Source organism: Parambassis ranga, chromosome 9 (genome assembly GCF_900634625.1).
Source record: "Parambassis ranga chromosome 9, fParRan2.1, whole genome shotgun sequence".
NCBI lineage: Eukaryota > Metazoa > Chordata > Actinopteri > Ambassidae > Parambassis > Parambassis ranga.
Genome location: NC_041030.1, coordinates 2,350,403 through 2,368,025, shown reverse-complemented (window position 1 = coordinate 2,368,025; position 17,623 = coordinate 2,350,403). Strand labels below are relative to the sequence as shown.

Sequence of the window (17,623 nt, the reverse complement as noted above, 5' to 3'; positions counted from 1 at the left end):
TGAGCTGCACTACCTGAGCAGCTTCTGTGGGTTGTAGACACCACCTCATGCTACCTCTAGGGGTGAGAGCACTGGCAAAATGTAAAAGTGATCAAACATGAGGCAGAAAGGATGAGAGCAGAGACATGGTCTGTGGTCAGCACCTGCAGAACCTCTCCTTTATAGGGCTTGTCTTGATAACTGCCTCTCATTTCTCATTGTTGATCCTAACTGGACAGGCTGACTTCACAGAAGAGTGACTGACCTGGAGTTACATTGTGTTCTTTATGTGTTCCCTATTTTTTTTTGAGCAGTGCATTTAATCAGAAACGTGTAGACAAGATTTGCTTGCTGTTGCTAAAGGCATTTTTAGTTAGTTAGGCATAGTTGGAACTCACCAAAAAAAAGAGAGAAAACAATTGAAGCTCTCAAAAATGCATGTAAGTGACGGGACGAGGATGTGAGTCTTACCTGAACACTGCTAGAAAGCAAAGCACCAAGTTAAGAAAAGCTGGCTTTGACATTGGCGAGGACGGACGAGGCTCTTAAAACTCAATCCACAGTCAAGTTATGCACTTGAAAAAGGGAAGTGATGCACCGAAAACAGAAGTTAAAGAAGAAGATTAAATTAAAGATTAAAGATTAAAACATAAAGATATGTTTTGCCATGTTGTTTTGTGCACATCCCCAGACTTACCAGCCTCTTTAGGAAACCTTGTTCTCCAGAAGCTGTAATATTTTGTGACCATAGCTTGTTTTTTTGACTTCTCCTTACCAACATCCTTTTGTACTTTAGCCATATGACTGAACCTCTGTAATGAACAGGAGCGAATAAAGGACTTTGTTTTTGTATTCCACCCCATGCCTCCTGTTTCCCACGTTGTGTCCACTCATAAATCCTGACAGAAGTACAGTGATTAGGAGCATACAACAGAAAAATAAATATGTTGTTAACTAACTAGTTTTAAATATCATTTAAAAAACTAAGGCTTTATATGCATGCACGTAACTGTTTAAGACATACAAGGCAAGGCAGGGTTTATTTATATAGCACCATTCATACACAAGGCAATTCAGTGCTTTACATAGGATGAAATCACAGAATAAAACATTTTAAATCATTAAATAAGGAAGGAAATTAAAATCCTAAAAAAAAAAAAAATCCTTGTGACAAACTATAAATAACATTAAATGAGAACGATTATATGAGAAGGGTGCTGTCAAATAAAGTGACTGTTTGAGCAGACCTCAGGTATTCAGGAAGGCTGTTCCACAGGTTAAGATTAAGAAACCTTTATTAGTCCCACAATGGGGAAAGGTGGAGTAACTGAATACTGCTTCACTTTGTTTGGTCCTCACCCTGGGTACACACAGTATTTGCAGTCGTTACAACGACTGCAAATACTTATTCAATATAATTGAACTCAATATGTGTAAATAAATATGTAAATATGTGCTGAGAGAACATGAACGATGACCTAAGGAGGGACAGATGATAACTTATCAGTATAGCATCAAGCTTTACTTTCATTTAGTCTGCGCACAATCTACCACAAAGGCGAGAAGAAGGAGCAGTCCGGACACAGGGCGAGGATTGGCTGGGCGTCGTGGCTGGCGATTATATAACCGTTTATTGTCTGATTAATGATTAATGATTTCTATTCTGTCCCTCCAGCTGAACATGGAAATCATAAAACCCATCATGACCATCTATAACCTGATTGACAGGATGAAGAACAATGGCCAGCAGTGTCCTCACATCCTGCACAGGCTCAGAGCCCTGGAAAAACTGGCACTTTATATCGAGCAGGAGAAGCCAGAGCAGTTCTCTGAAGAAGTGAAGGAAGCTTTGGACAAACTCAGCGAGGTTCTGTACTCGGCTGTGATCCTGGTCACCAAATTCACAGAGGCGCATAAGTTGAATCACATGGTGAAATCTATCAACTATAAATTGGAGTTCGAAAACCTGAACAAAAGTCTCACTGATGCCTTTGTGATTCTGTCTGGAGCTCTGCATGTTGACCAGGACAGAAGGCTGGATGAACAGAAGAACAAACTGTCAAAGCTGGAGAACAGACTGGCTGAGCAGGAGGACAAACTAGCTGAGCAAGATGACATACTGCAAAGAGTAGGATCCAAGCTAGCATATGAAAGCAGGGGGTACGACTGCATTCTGCTGTGAGGAAGAACACAGTCATTATTAAGCAGTATCACATAACATGTTTACAGGCTGCAGCCTCGAATGCATGTAAATGAAACTGCAATGACAATCCACTGTACCTTAACCTTAGACAGGGCTTGTGCAACTATAATGATCTGAAGCTCTATCTGAGTTATGACATAATTTCTTATAATGAATTATTCTGATATGTGCTATGAAGCCTACAGGATGAATAAGCAAACGAGACAATGTCACACAGCTCCTACATCAGTGTGCTGTAAGGCAGCTAATGCTAACGGAGCCATGCATTCATGTAATCTATAAAAGTAGAATGGGAGGATGACGGTGTAAAGAAAGAAACATTATTTGAGAAGTAGCAGGCCGAAGGTGAGGCAGTAAATGTGAAGAAGGCTGCATCACCCAGTATTAAAATGCAGAAAAGGAGAAGAATGCAGACATAACTGTAAGCATTAAACTTCATCAGGTTATTGTTTAAATAAAAAGGATTAGAAATCCCATTTGTAGCTGACATTCTTTTTCTTCAGAATAACATAATACATAGTATTTATTTCTTAAACTTAAGAATCAGGGGTGCACTGAAAATTACAAATATGAGTGAGTGGCATGAATGGCTTATCAGTGCTGACCAGGGTCGGGCACATTGGAAATAGTAAATAATGCAGTGTGATTCAGAAACACCGAGCTATAACTTCACTGATAATGACAGCCAGCAGAATATTGAATGTCCTGGTTGGAATTGGTGTATAAACTCTGTTTAGAGTAATTAAGGTAAAAGTTATAAATAAGAGCATCGTGTAAAACTCTGTATGTTGCCCAGAGACTATTCAGTCAACTGCTATAATAATAAAAATGACTTAAATATACTTAAGTAAACTTAAGAACTGATAAAGTGTAGCGCTCCCCTCTGTAGTCATATTGATGAGGGCAGGCTCTTGGGTTCTTTTAAAGTATTTATCCAATGTTTCTTAAAGAAGCCTGCACTCCATCCCGCTGTTCTAAGTGATTACAGACCGATCTCTAAGCTGCCATTTCTATCAAAAAATCTAGAAAAAGTTGTGGCCTCCCAGTTAACTTCTTTCATGAACAATATTTTGAGAAATTCCAGTCAGGCTTCCGGAGCATGCATAGCACGGAGACAGCACTTATAAAAGTCTGAAATGTGTGGCAGCTGACTCTGGTCTGCACTCAGTTTTAATCCTCCTAGACCTCAGCACTGCATTCGACACTGTGGATCACAATGTTTTAATCAGCCGTTTGAACTACACTGGAGTCAGGGAAGTGGCACTAGAGTTAGGGGTGGGACGGTTCAGGAAAAAAATCCGAACCGTTCGGTACACGTGTTTCGGTTCGGGGCGCGTGTTCTGTTCGGTTCTGCACATGCGCATCAGGTAATACAGAGAGGCATTTTTACCACAGCATGGAGATGAGTGTTGGCAACTTGGCGTCTCTCTCGCTACATTTGGCGGCTTTTCAAAATCTTTTTTTAATATAAAGCTACTAGTGAGTCTCTCTGGTGACGTTTGGAGACTGACGTGAAATCATTCTGCAGTCAGTTACTGTCCTCGACAAGCAGCGACCGTGAGCTCCTCCCCCGCATCAACGCCCTCACAGCCGGTCAGTCTCTGTAGCTTCATGCAGCAGGTTCAGCTGCAGGCGGAGCAGAGAGACCCACAGCACTCTGCGTTAAATCATGCGCAAAGCTGCCGAAGGTCCCGTCAATGCTTACAGAGCGGGATGTAAATAGCATATTTTAATGGCAAAAATAAAAAGAAAACCACGGACATCAGTACTGTTAGCATTGCATAGCTTAGCCTAGTCATAGAGTTCAGTCTATCCAACTAGCATGTCGTTCTCTGTCCGACGGTGGGAGTATGTGCGCACACGTGCCTGTGTGTGTGTCTGTGTGTGTACACACATCGTGCCTCTGTGCGAAGACAGAAATGACATGCTGCCGTGCAAATAAGATAAATAACATGAGCTGTTTAGTTTGTTTAATAAAAGAACAAGGTGTAGACCTGTTCTATAGGAAAACCTTAAATGGCTTCTGTTGTGATCTGGTGCTATATAGAAATTAAAAAGAAATGTAATTGACTTGACCTGATATAATGATGGGGAAACACTGAACTGATTCTTAAATGTGTTGAATGTTGGATAAATAGACTATGTATTTTGTGCTCATCTGATATTTCCAGATTGTTAAAAGTAGAAAAAACCTCAACAATGTGACCCGAACCGAACCGTGACCTCAGAACCGTGATACGAACCGAACCATGGATTTAGTGAACCGTTCCACCCCTAATTTAGAATGGTTCACCTCATACCTGTCTAACAGGTCCTTTTCTGTGAGACTGGGTGACACATCCTCAGCGTCCGCATTTTGGTATGATAACCCTATAGAAGTCACAGCTAAATGATTGTTATCAGCCGTCATCTTGGCCCTTGTTAAGGACATATTTCAATGATTTACAGTATATTATTACGTTTGGTATCATTTCAAAGAGGACACTGAGCTTCCATTCAAGCTCTTTTGTGAATACAGTTGACAAAGTACAGTGGACACTGGAGCTCATCAAACTATAAAAACAATACAAAATGCAAACATTGTAATATTGGCATGACTGTAAGGATTCAGAAAGTGTATCATTTGCCCATATTATCTCATTCTGAGGGGCTGATTTTCAGCGGACAGTTATTGTTTGTCCTCCATCTGACTCTACACTGCTAATTATGGACATTATGCGCCACCTACTAGATTGTTAGAAGTACTTGAGGCATAACCTCAGTTTCAATTAAGCAACTTTTTATCAAGTGTATGGGGTTAACTTGCATCTCTTTCTTATGAAAACTTGTGTTTGCTCAAATGCAAGTGACAGGTAGGCAGACAAACCTGGCCTATAATCAGTGCTGAGATTGCCATCAGGTTTTCTGCCTGCAGAGGTAGAATAAGTCACCACTACCTGCTTAGAATTAGTCACACCAACAGTAGACACAGCTTAGATAACATTATAGAGCAGCAAAAAGATCTATGTTACTTTATCAGGGGCACAGACGGAAAATTTAAATCTGTCTGTGAACAGGTGCTAATGTCAGGATAGCTAACGTTTGCTAACACTAACGCCACGATACCTTACTTACCCGAAACAAAGAGCTTCCTGTACAGTCTGGAACGCTCTGCTAATGGGAACAATCAATTTTTGATGACGCTTAATCGATTTGATCAAGTTTGCAAAAGATTTGCATTAAAGCGGGCTGAATTTTCCCTTCTTTGAAAGAAGTGGTGTTGCAAGAATATTGCCAATTACTGTACTCAATAAAGATTAAACAGACTACACAATGTATTCATATGTCAGATATATAAAATATAGATAAAGGGAACACTAACATAACAAATCCTAGATCTCAATGTATGAAATATTCTAGTTGAAAATTTTCAGTTATTACATGTTGAGAACAAAATAACATAAAAATTATCATCCATCCATCCATCCATCTTCTACCGCTTATCCGGGGCCGGGTCGCGGGGGCAGCAGTCTAAGCAGGGACACCCAAACTTCCCTCTCACCAGACACTTCTTCCAGCTCCTCTGGGGGAATCCCGAGGCGTTCCCAGGCCAGCCGAGAGACATAGTCTCTCCACCGCGTCCTGGGTCTTCCCCGGGGCCTCCTCCCAGTGGGACATGCCCGGAACACCTCCCCAGGGAGGCGTCCAGGAGGCATCCGAACCAGATGCCCGAGCCACCTCAGCTGGCTCCTCTCGATGTGGAGGAGCAGCGGCTCTACTCCGAGCTCCTCTCGGGTGACTGAGCTTCTCACCCTATCTCTAAGGGAGCGCCCAGCCACCCTTCGAAGGAAACTCATTTCGGCCGCCTGTATTCGCGATCTCATTCTTTCGGTCACTACCCAAAGCTCATGACCATAGGTGAGGGTAGGAACGTAGATTGACCGGTAAATCGAGAGCTTCGCCTTCCGGCTCAGCTCCTTCTTCACCACAACAGACCGGTACAGCGACCGCATTACTGCGGAAGCTGCACCGATCCGTCTGTCAATCTCCCGCTCCATTTTTCCCTCACTCGTGAACGAGACCCCGAGATACACAAACTCCTCCACTTGGGGCAGGAACTCTCCTCCGACCCAGAGAGGACAGACTACCTTTTTCCGGTCGAGAACCATGGCCTCAGACTTGGAGGTGCTGATTCTCATCCCAGCCGCTTCACACTCGGCTGCAAACCGTCCCAGTGCACACTGGAGGTCCCGGCTCGATGAAGCCAACAGGACAACATCATCTGCAAAAAGCAGAGATGAAATCCTATGGTTCCCGAACCAGATCCCCTCCGGTCCCTCGCTGCGCCTAGAAATTCTGTCCATAAAAATTATGAACAGAACCGGTGACAAAGGGCAGCCCTGCCGGAGTCCAACATGCACTGGGAACAGGTCTGACTTACTGCCGGCAATACGAACCAAACTCCTGCTCCGGCCATACAGGGACCTAACGGCCCTCAGCAGAGGGCCACGGACCCCATACTCCCAGAGCACCTCCCACAAGATGCCGCGAGGGACACGGTCGAACGCCTTCTCCAAGTCCACAAAACACATGTGGACTGGTTGGGCGAACTCCCATGAACCCTCCAGCACCCTGCGGAGGGTATAGAGCTGGTCCAGTGTTCCGCGGCCAGGACGAAAACCACATTGCTCCTCCTTAATCCGAGGTTCGACTATAGGCCTAATTCTCCTCTCCAGTACCCTGGCGTAGACCTTCCCAGGGAGGCTGAGGAGTGTGATCCCCCTGTAGTTGGAGCACACCCTCCGGTCCCCCTTTTTAAAAAGAGGGACCACCACCCCGGTCTGCCAGTCCAGCGGCACTGCCCCCGATTGCCACGCGATGTTGCAGAGGCGTGTCAACCAAGACAGCCCCACAACATCCAGAGACTTAAGGTACCCAGGGCGAATCTCATCCACCCCCGGTGCCTTGCCGCCGGGGAGCTTTTTGACTACCTCGGCAACTTCAGCACAGGTGATGAACGAATAAAAAATAATAAAAATTATCAATGTAAATCTAAATTATTATCTAATGGAGGTCTAGATTTGGAATCATACTCAAAACAAAAGTGGAAATTCACATTACAGGCTGATCCAACTTGAGTGGAAATTCCTCAAGACAAATCAGAATGAGGCTCAGTAGTGTGTGTGGCCTCCATGTGCCCGTATGACCTCTCTACAAAATAAATAAAAGAATAAATATATAAATAAAATTAGATAAAGGGAACACTAACATAACACATCCTAGATCTCAATGTATGAAAGATTTTAGTTGAAAATCTTCATTTATTACATGTTGAGAACAAAATAACATAAATTATTATCTAATGGAGGTCTAGATTTGGAATCATACTCATCCAGACCTGGATTAAAGCATCAGTCAACTCCTGGACAGTCTGTGGTGCAACGAGGCATTGGTGGATAAAACGAGATATGATGTCCCAGTTGGCTTGATTGGACTCAGGTCTGGGGAACGGGCAGGCCAGTCCATAGCATCAATGCCTTCATGCCTGCTGCAGGTCATGTTGCAGGGCTCTGGCTCCTCCTGTTCGTCCTTGCATAAAGGAGGAGGTAGCGCTCCTGCTGATGGGTTGTTGCCCTCCTACAGCCCCCTCCACGTCTCCTGGTGTACTGGCCTGTCTCCTGGTATCTCCTCCATGCTCTGGACACTGTGCTGACAGACACAGCAAACCTTCTTGCCACAGCTCTCATTGATGTTCCATCCTGGATGAGCTGCACTACCTGAGCAGCTTCTGTGGGTTGTAGACACCGCCTCATGCTACCTCTAGGGGTGAGAGCACTGACAAAATGTAAAAGTGATCAAACATGAGGCAGAAAGGATGAGAGCAGAGACATGGTCTGTGGTCAGCACCTGCAGAACCTCTCCTTTATAGGGCTTGTCTTGATAACTGCCTCTCATTTCTCATTGTTGATCCTAACTGGACAGGCTGACTTCACAGAAGAGTGACTGACCTGGAGTTACATTGTGTTCTTTATGTGTTCCCTATTTTTTTTTTGGGCAGTGCATTTAATCAGAAACGTGTAGACAAGATTTGCTTGCTGTTGCTAAAGGCATTTTTAGTTAGTTAGGCATAGTTGGAACTCACTAAAAAAAGAGAGAAAACAATTGAAGCTCTCAAAAATGCATGTAAGTGACGGGACGAGGATGAGAGTCTTACCTGAACACTGCTAGAAAGCAAAGCACCAAGTTAAGAAAAGCTGGCTTTGACATTGGCGAGGACGGACGAGGCTCTTAAAACTCAATCCACAGTCAAGTTATGCACTTGAAAAAGGGAAGTGATACACCGAAAACAGAAGTTAAAGAAGAAGATTAAATTAAAGATTAAAGATTAAAACATAAAGATATGTTTTGCCATGTTGTTTTGTGCACATCCCCAGACTTACCAGCCTCTTTAGGAAACCTTGTTCTCCAGAAGCTGTAATATTTTGTGACCATAGCTTGTTTTTTTGACTTCTCCTTACCAACATCCTTTTGTACTTTAGCCATATGACTGAACCTCTGTAATGAACAGGAGCGAATAAAGGACTTTGTTTTTGTATTCCACCCCATGCCTCCTGTTTCCCACGTTGTGTCCACTCATAAATCCTGACAGAAGTACAGTGATTAGGAGCATACAACAGAAAAATAAATACGTTGTTAACTAACTAGTTTTAAATATCATTTAAAAAACTAAGGCTTTATATGCATGCACGTAACTGTTTAAGACATACAAGGCAAGGCAGGGTTTATTTATATAGCACCATTCATACACAAGGCAATTCAGTGCTTTACATAGGATGAAATCACAGAATAAATCATTTTAAATTCAATTCAATTCAATTCAGTTTTATTTATATAGCGCATCACAGGAACCCCCCTAAGAGCACTGTGGCAAGGAAAAACTCCCTTTAAGAGGAAGAAACCTTGAGCAGGACCCGTCAACTTAAGGGGGAACCAGTCCTGCTGCTAGTCAGAGAGGATGAGGGAGAGAGAGAGAGAGAGAGAGAGAGAGAGAGAGAGGATGAAGGAGAGAGAGAGAGAGGAGCAAACATGATACAAACATGATACAAACAGAGCAAACATGACAGCAAGATGAAACAGTGATTATATTGCAATAGATATCTATATATATCGTCGGTCCATAAGTAGGAATAGTAATTTGGTAGCAGAGATGAGCAGCAGGGGCTAGTGAAGTCGATGAGCACAGGAGAGATCAGGGGCCAGACTGCAGGTCAGTATGCAGGTCTTGAGACCTGCAAAGAGAGAGAGCGAGAGCGAGGCACAGAACTACAAGGAAGACAGTTAACACAGATTATGAGACGATATTACCCAGTATGATCCAGACTAAGGAGAGTAGAGGAGAGGTCAGAGGGTGAGGGGGAAACCGCTCAGAGGATCATGTTTGTGCCCCCCGACAACGTAGGGCAGGAGAGACTTCACGGGCCGGACTGCAGGTCAGCGTGCAGGTCTTGAGACCAGTGTGAGCCAGACTAAGGAGAGAAAAGGAGAGGTTAGAGGGTGAGAGGGAAACTGCTCAGTGGATCATGTTTGTGCCCCTGACAGCGTAGGCCTAGAGCAGCATAGCTGTGCTACACACTAGGTCTAAGGCTAACTGTACGCCTTACTAAACAGAAAAGTTTTAAGTCTAGTCTTAAAGGTGGAGGCAGTGTCTGCCTCTCGGACCCAGATTGGTAACTGGTTCCATAATAGCGGTGCCTGATAGCTGAAAGCTCGTCCTCCCATTCTACTTCTATGAATCCTAGGAACTACAAGTAAACCTGCACTCAGAGATCTGAGTGTCCTATTAGGAACATATGGTACAATCAGGTCCTGCAGATACAATAGAGCAAGTCCATGAAGAGCCTTGTAGGTTAGAAGAAGGATCTTGAAGTGTATTCTTGAGTCCACTGGGAGCCAGTGAAGAGACGCTAGGACAGGAGAGATATGATCCCTTTGGCTGCTTCCTGTCAGAACTCTAGCTGCTGCATTCTGGATCAGCTGCAGACTGTTGATGGAGTAATGTGGACATCCTGACAATAAAGAGTTGCAGTAGTCCAGTCTTGAAGTGACAAAAGCATGGATGAGCTTTTCAGCATCACTCTGAGAGAGGATGCTCCTGATCTTAGTAATATTACGCAGGTGAAAGAAAGCGGTCCTGGAGACCTGCTTAATATGAGAGACAAACGACATGTCTTGATCAAAGATGACTCCAAGGTTCCTCACAGTCGTAGTGGAGGCCAGAGTAATTCCATCCAGAGAGAAAGTATTATCTGATAAACTAGTTCTGAGATGTTTAGGTCCAAAAACATAAATCTTTAAATAAGGAAGGAAATTAAAATCCTAAAAATAAAATTGTGAAAAACTATAAATAACATTAAATGAGAACGATTATATGAGAAGGGTGCTGTCAAATAAAGTGACTTTCTGAGCAGACCTCAGGTATTCAGGAAGGCTGTTCCACAGGTGGAGTAACTGAATACTGCTTCACTGTGTTTGGTCCTAGCCCTGGGTACGCACAGTATTTGCAGTAGTTACAAACTGGGCTAAAGCCCTGTTCAGATGGTAACTGACTTTTAACAACACATTAAAAATATGTGACAATGTAAAGTCTCTGCCGCCTCTCCTCTCGCTTTATTGAAGCGTAGTTTAATGGCAATAAACATGCTGTAATCATTGAACTCAATATGTGCTGAGAGAACATGAACGATGACCTAAGGAGGGACAGATGATAACTTATCAGTATAGCATCAAGCTTCACTTTCATTTAGTCTGCACACACTCTGGTAATAAGACAGACAGCTTGGAGCTTGCACACACTTTACAGTAATTATAGTTTTTTCTTTCACTACATTAAATACTTCCTCTTAGAGCAAACAGGCTAAAGGCTGTCACTGATAGACCTATGCGTTGTTATAGCTAGAGATATAGGACCTATGAGGAAAAGGTTTTGTGCACAGATGAAACCAGAATAGTTGTTATGAAATGTAAGGAGGAGATCCAGGCACAGGTAAGTTAACAGTCTTTAATAACAAAAGGAACAAAAATCTACCACAAGGGCGAGAAAAAGGAGCAGTCTGGAGACAGTGTGAGGATTGGCTGGGCGTCGTGGCTGACGACCTGAGACGAAACAAGGTCATTAGAAAGGCGAAACTTCAAAAACTAGAGTGCACTTAAAATGATTATATAACCGTTTATTGTCTGATTAATGATTAATGATTTCTGTTCTATCCCTCCAGCTCAACATGGATATCATAAAAATCTCCATCAAGACCATTTATAACCTGATTGACACAATGAAGAACAATGACGAGCAGTTTCCTCACATCCTGCACAGGCTCAAAGCCCTGGAAAAACTGGCACTTTATGTCAAGCTGGAGAAACCAAGGCAGTCTAAAGAAGTGAAGGAAGCTTTGGCCAAACTCAGCGAGGTTCTGTCCTCGGCTGTGAGCCTGGTCACCAAATTCACAGAGGCGCATAAGTTGAATCACATGGTGAAATCTAGCAACTATAAATTGGAGTTCGAAAACCTGAACAAAAGTCTCACTGATGCCTTTGTGATTCTGTCTGGAGCTCTGCATGTTGACCAGGACAGAAGGCTGGATGAACAGGAGGACAAACTGGCTGAACAGAAGAACGAACTGGCTGAAGAGGAGAACAGACTGGCTAAACAGGAGAACGAACTGGCTGAACAGAAGAACGAACTGGCCGAACAGAAGAACGAACTGGCTAAACAGGAGAACGAACTGGCTGAACAGGAGAACGAACTGGCTGAACAGAAGAACGAACTGGCTGAACAGAAGAACGAACTGGCTAAACAGGAGAACGAACTGGCTGAACAGAAGAACGAACTGGCTGAACAGAAGAACGAACTGGCTAAACAGGAGAACGAACTGGCTGAACAGAAGAACGAACTGGCTAAACAGGAGAACGAACTGGCTGAACAGAAGAACGAACTGGCTGAACAGAAGAACGAACTGGCTGAACAGAAGAACGAACTGGCTGAACAGGAGAACAGACTGGCTGAACAGAAGAACGAACTGTCAAAGCTGGAGAACAGACTGGCTGAGCAGGAGGACAAACTAGCTGAGCAAGATGACATACTGCAAAGAGTAGGATCCAAGCTAGCGTATGAAAGCAGGGGGTACGACTGCATTCTGCTGTGAGGAAGAACACAGTCATTATTAAGCAGTATCACATAACATGTTTACAGGCTGCAGCCTCGAATGCATGTAAATGAAACTGCAATGACAATCCACTGTACCTTAACCTTAGACAGGGCTTGTGCAACTATAATGATCTGAAGCTCTATCTGAGTTATGACATAATTTCTTATAATGAATTATTCTGATATGTGCTATGAAGCCTACAGGATGAATAAGCAAACGAGACAATGTCATACAGCTCCTACATCAGTGTGCTGTAAGGCAGCTAATGCTAACGGAGCCATGCATTCATGTAATCTATAAAAGTAGAATGGGAGGATGACGGTGTAAAGAAAGAAACATTATTTGAGAAGTAACAGGCCGAAGGTGAGGCAGTAAATGTGAAGAAGGCTGCATCACCCAGTATTAAAATGCAGAAAAGGAAAAGAATGCAGACATAACTGTAAGCATTAAACTTCATCAGGTTATTGTTTAAATAAAAAGGATTAGAAATCCCATTTGTAGCTGACATTCTTTTTCTTCAGAATAACATAATACATAGTATTTATTTCTTAAACTTAAGAATCAGGGGTGCACTGAAAATTACAAATATGAGTGAGTGGCATGAATGGCTTATCAGTGCTGACCAGGGTCGGGCACATTGGAAATAGTAAATAATGCAGTGTGATTCAGAAACACCGAGCTATAACTTCACTGATAATGACAGCCAGCAGAATATTGAATATCCTGGTTGGAATTGGTGTATAAACTCTGTTTAGAGTAATTAAGGTAGTAATAAGAGCATAGTAGTAGTTATAAATAAGAGCATCGTGTAAAACTCGCCCCGTAAACCGGAAGTAGCACATAATAATAATAATAATAATTGAAACCTTTATTAGTCCCACAATGGGGAAATTGCTCAAGGCAGCCCAGCAAAGAGCGCCATACACCAGTGAGTACACTGGAGGCTATGCAGGTAAAGTGTCTTGCCCAAGGACACACACCAGTGACTAGGGAGGAGTTGGGATCGAACCACCAACCTTCCGGTTACGGGACAACCCTGCTATACCACTGCGCCACTGCTGCCCACAAATTGCTAACATCGCTAACTGGAAGTAGCACGCCGCTAACCGGAAGTATCATGTCGCTAGCCGGATTCGCTCGCCACATTTGCGTTCACACCTGAGCCACATTTGAGCCAATCCAGCTAGATCCACCCACGAGAGGTGGATCAGATTGAAATCAAACTGGATACAGCCGGATTCGAGGTGTTCACACTCAGAAAAAAACACATCTGGATTGATCTGGATGCGGCCGAAGCCTGCTTAAGCCACATTTTTTTCCCCAGTGTGAACGGGGCCTTAAAGTATTTATCCAATGTTTCCTAAAGAAGCCTGCACTCCATCCCGCTGTTCTAACAGTAATTACAGACCGATCTCTAAGGCCCCGTTCAGCCTTTAAGCTGGATGCGTTCAGACCTATTTTCAAATCTGGCTAGCACACAGTTGTGTCCGCACTCAATCCGGCTTCATCCAGTGTGTTTGCTGTTCTCCAAACCACTAGGTGGCGCCTCGTAATATGGCTAATAATGTGGCTAACCGGATTCACATTTGCGTTCACACCTGAGCCACATTTGAGCCAATCCTGCTAGATCCATCTCTCGAGGGTGGATCTAGCCGGCTTGAAATCAAACTGGATTCAGCCGGATTGGAGGTGTTCACACTCGGAAAAAAACACATCTGGATTGATCTGGATGCGGCCAAATCCTGCTTAAGCCACATTTTTTCCCCAGTGTGAACGGGTTCTTAGGCTTAAGCAGGCTTCGGCCGCATCCAGATCAATCCGTTATCCTTGGTGTCCCATTGGTGTAAAAGTTCCCATTGTACAATGGGAACTTTTACAGACAGAAGCACGGCTGTGCGATGGGATCACCTGTGTCTCCTATTGTGGCCAACCTCTACATGGAAGAAGTGGAGAGAAGAGCCCTGAGTTCCTATCCTGGAACCACCCCCACCCACTGGTTTAGATATGTGCAACAAGACCCCCCAACAACAAGAAGGACAACACCAGGCGGAGAAAGAACATCTCCATTCCATATGTGTCAGGAGTATCAGAGAAACTCTGCAGGATCTTCAACAACCATGACATCCCGGTCCATTTCAAACCGATGACAACACTGAGACAGAGACTGGTTCACCCGAAGGATAAGATTCCCAGGGAGAAACACAGCAATGTGATATATGCAGTCCAGTGCAGTGAGGAATGCTCTGATCTGTACATTGGAGAAACTAAACAACCACTCCACAGAAGAATGGCTCAGCACAGGAGAGCCACCTCCTCAGGACAAGACTCAACTGTTCACCTCCACCTCAAAGACAAAGGACACTCCTTTGAGGACAACAGTGTTCACATTTTAGACAGGGAGGAAAGGTGGTATGAAAGAGGAGTCAAGGAAGCATCTATGTTAAGCTGGAAGAACCTTCCCTTAACAGAGGTGGTGGCCTCAGACATCATCTTTCTACCACATACAATGCAGTGATTCCATCCATTCCCAGGAAGTTTGCACTAGGGGTGGGCGATACTGAAGATTTCAGTATCGATCCGATACCAAGTAAATACAGGGTCAGTATCGCCGATACCAATACCGATACCGATACTTTTACTTTGAAATTTCATGATCATAAATAATTATTTTTTGCCTTCTTTTTTGCCTTTAAATAGATTATCGTGATTAGCAGAATAATAATACACAAGAAACATTTGTTAAGTAAATCAAGCTGCAAACAAAAGTGCAGAACTGTTTGAAATTTTAACTTCACAATCATGTCAGCGATGCTCCTTGTGACAGCCATGGCTCTTTGTGAATCATGTAGGTGAAACAGCATGACTAAGATACTTTTATAAAAGTTTAACACCTATCTGCATGGAGCCTAAATATGAAGAATAAAGATCCTTCAACAGTTATCACCAAAGCATAATCATATTAATCATACTGAAATACATATCATTATATAAACTTATATCATTACATTATTAGATATATTTTGGAATTTGAGAAAAACGAGATTTATTTCAGGTGGTGATATGATGACTGTTCAGTCATTCTGCTAAAACTGCAGGTCTTATTACTGCACTCAGAAAGACAATATTAATTCATGCTGCAGATTACTGAATCTAAACCTTCACTTTTTTAAATCATCTACCTGGATATTTATGAGTGTTTTGCAGTAAAGCCTTTGTCAGTGACCACTGTCTCTGGTTCATGTTTGGGGATCTGCCTCTTCCTCCTCCCTCTGTTCACTCTGCAGCTCGAGGTCTTTAGGCTCTGCTGCTTTATGTTTGTGTAAATGAGTTGTGTTTCCACAGCGGCAGGTCGCTTTCCTGCACACCTCACAAGTAGCAGTTTCTTCTTCTCGTCTGTCGCTGTGAAATAACTCCAAACAGCGCTCCTCTTCCTCTCTGCTGTCTCCAGCACGCTAGCTGCACTTTACAGCCAATCAGGAGCTCCGTCTGCTCCGGCCGAGTGGAGAAGGAGGGGGAGGGGCGGAGTGTGCCTGCGCACTGAGCAGAGAGAGAGAGGAGCGCTGCACCGCGAGTAAAGTTGCTGAAGATATAGAAGAGAAACTTCCACAGAAATATCGATCTAATCACGCCAGTATCGAGTAATTACTGATCCTAACGTTGGTATCGATACTATCGATATTTAGATCGATTCGCCCACCCCTAGTTTGCACATACTCACAGTAAGAACAAAGGGCTGTCAACCAGTCCCCCTCCGGCAGTTTCATAGTCGTTAGCCAGTCGTTAGACACACCTGGCCCAGTCAGCCAGAACATCACAGGAAACATTTAGTGCTATTGTTTTGTAAGTTTTTTAAGTTTTACCCAGACCCACCCACACAGGTCCTCCACCACATATAAACCATGTTTCCCCACCAAACAGTTAGAACTGATGAAGCTGCTTGGATGAGCAGCGAAACGTCTTCTAGAAAACTCTACAAGTCCAGACGCCTTGCTTCAATCCTCTCTACACGTTATAGCATATTTTAATGGCAAAAATAAAAATAAAACCACGGACATCAGTACTGTTAGCATTGCATAGCTTAGCCTAGTCAGAGTTCAGTCTATCCAACTAGCATGTCGTTCTCTGTCCGACGGTGGGAGTATGTGCGCACACGTGTCTGTGTGTGTGTCTGTGTGTGTACACACATCGTGCCTCTGTGCGAAGACAGAAATGACATGCTGTCGTGCAAATAAGATATATAACATGAGCTGTTTAGTTTGTTTAATAAAGGAACAAAAATTGACCATTCCTCTCCCCACCTCTGAAACGGTTATACATGCATTCATTTCCTCCAGGCTAGACTACTGCAACGCCCTCTACTCTGGTATCAGTAAACATCACATTCACAGACTACAACTAATACAGAATGCTGCTGCAAGGCTTCTCACTCATACCAGGAGAAGTGACCACATAACACCAGTTGTAGCTGCCCTTCACTGGCTCCCTGTGAGTTTTAGAATTGATTTTAAGATTTTACTGATGGTTTTTAAAGCAATAAATGGCCTCGCCCCCTCTTCTATGCAGGACCTTTTAACCCCTGAACTCTGGCTGAGATCCTCTGGAAAGTTCCTCCTATCAGTCCCCAAATCCCGGCTGATCACAAAGGGTGACCGTGCATTTGCTGTCTATGCGCCCAAAATCTGGGCGGTTTGCCCGCCTGATATCCTCTGGCAAACTCAGTTTCTTTTAAATCTCTTCTTAAAACTAACTTTTATTGCTTAGCGTTTTCCTAAACCGGTTTATTTATCCATTCATTCCTTGTTTTACATTATTGTATTTTATTATTGTTTTTTGCTTATGCTATTACCCTGGTTTTATCTTACGGGCCTATTTTTATTTTATTCTACTTGTAAAAATTTTAAATTGTTTTTATGTTTTATTGACTTACCTTGTACAATTCCTGTCTTATTGTATGAATTTCACTGGATGGTATTTTAACCACTCACTGTTGTTCCTGTTTTGATTTTATTGTACAGCACTTTGAAACTGTGTGTTTAAAAAAGTGCTATATAAATAAAGTTATTATTATTATTAAGTATTTACCAGAAGTGGCATTGTTCCATCGTCATACCCCAGCCATAAGCAGCCAAAATGAGCTCAACCCCGGGAAGGCACCTCTGCGTCTCATTGGAGACTGTCTTCACTGAGACGTAAGAGAGTCATTTCCGTCCTCTCTGGCTGTCAGAGGACGCAGCCGGGAGGCTGAGAGCAGAGCTGGTCT

General features: G+C 43.3%; 1 protein-coding gene across 2 annotated transcripts; it reads left to right on the top strand.

The window, feature by feature from the left end:
• Positions 1-10,949: 10,949 nt before the first annotated feature.
• LOC114441760 (putative golgin subfamily A member 6-like protein 3) lies at positions 10,950-12,770 on the top strand. 2 transcript variants are annotated; one of them, XM_028414829.1, is made up of 2 exons: positions 10,950-11,020; positions 11,434-12,770. In XM_028414829.1, the coding sequence occupies exon 2, from the start codon at positions 11,440-11,442 to the stop codon at positions 12,358-12,360; it is 921 nt and encodes a 306-aa protein (XP_028270630.1). In that variant the 5' UTR covers positions 10,950-11,020; positions 11,434-11,439; the 3' UTR covers positions 12,361-12,770. The 2 variants fall into 2 exon arrangements, with proteins under 2 accessions (XP_028270630.1, XP_028270631.1); XM_028414830.1 differs by lacking the exon at positions 10,950-11,020 and adding an exon at positions 11,036-11,329.
• Positions 12,771-17,623: the final 4,853 nt, after the last annotated feature.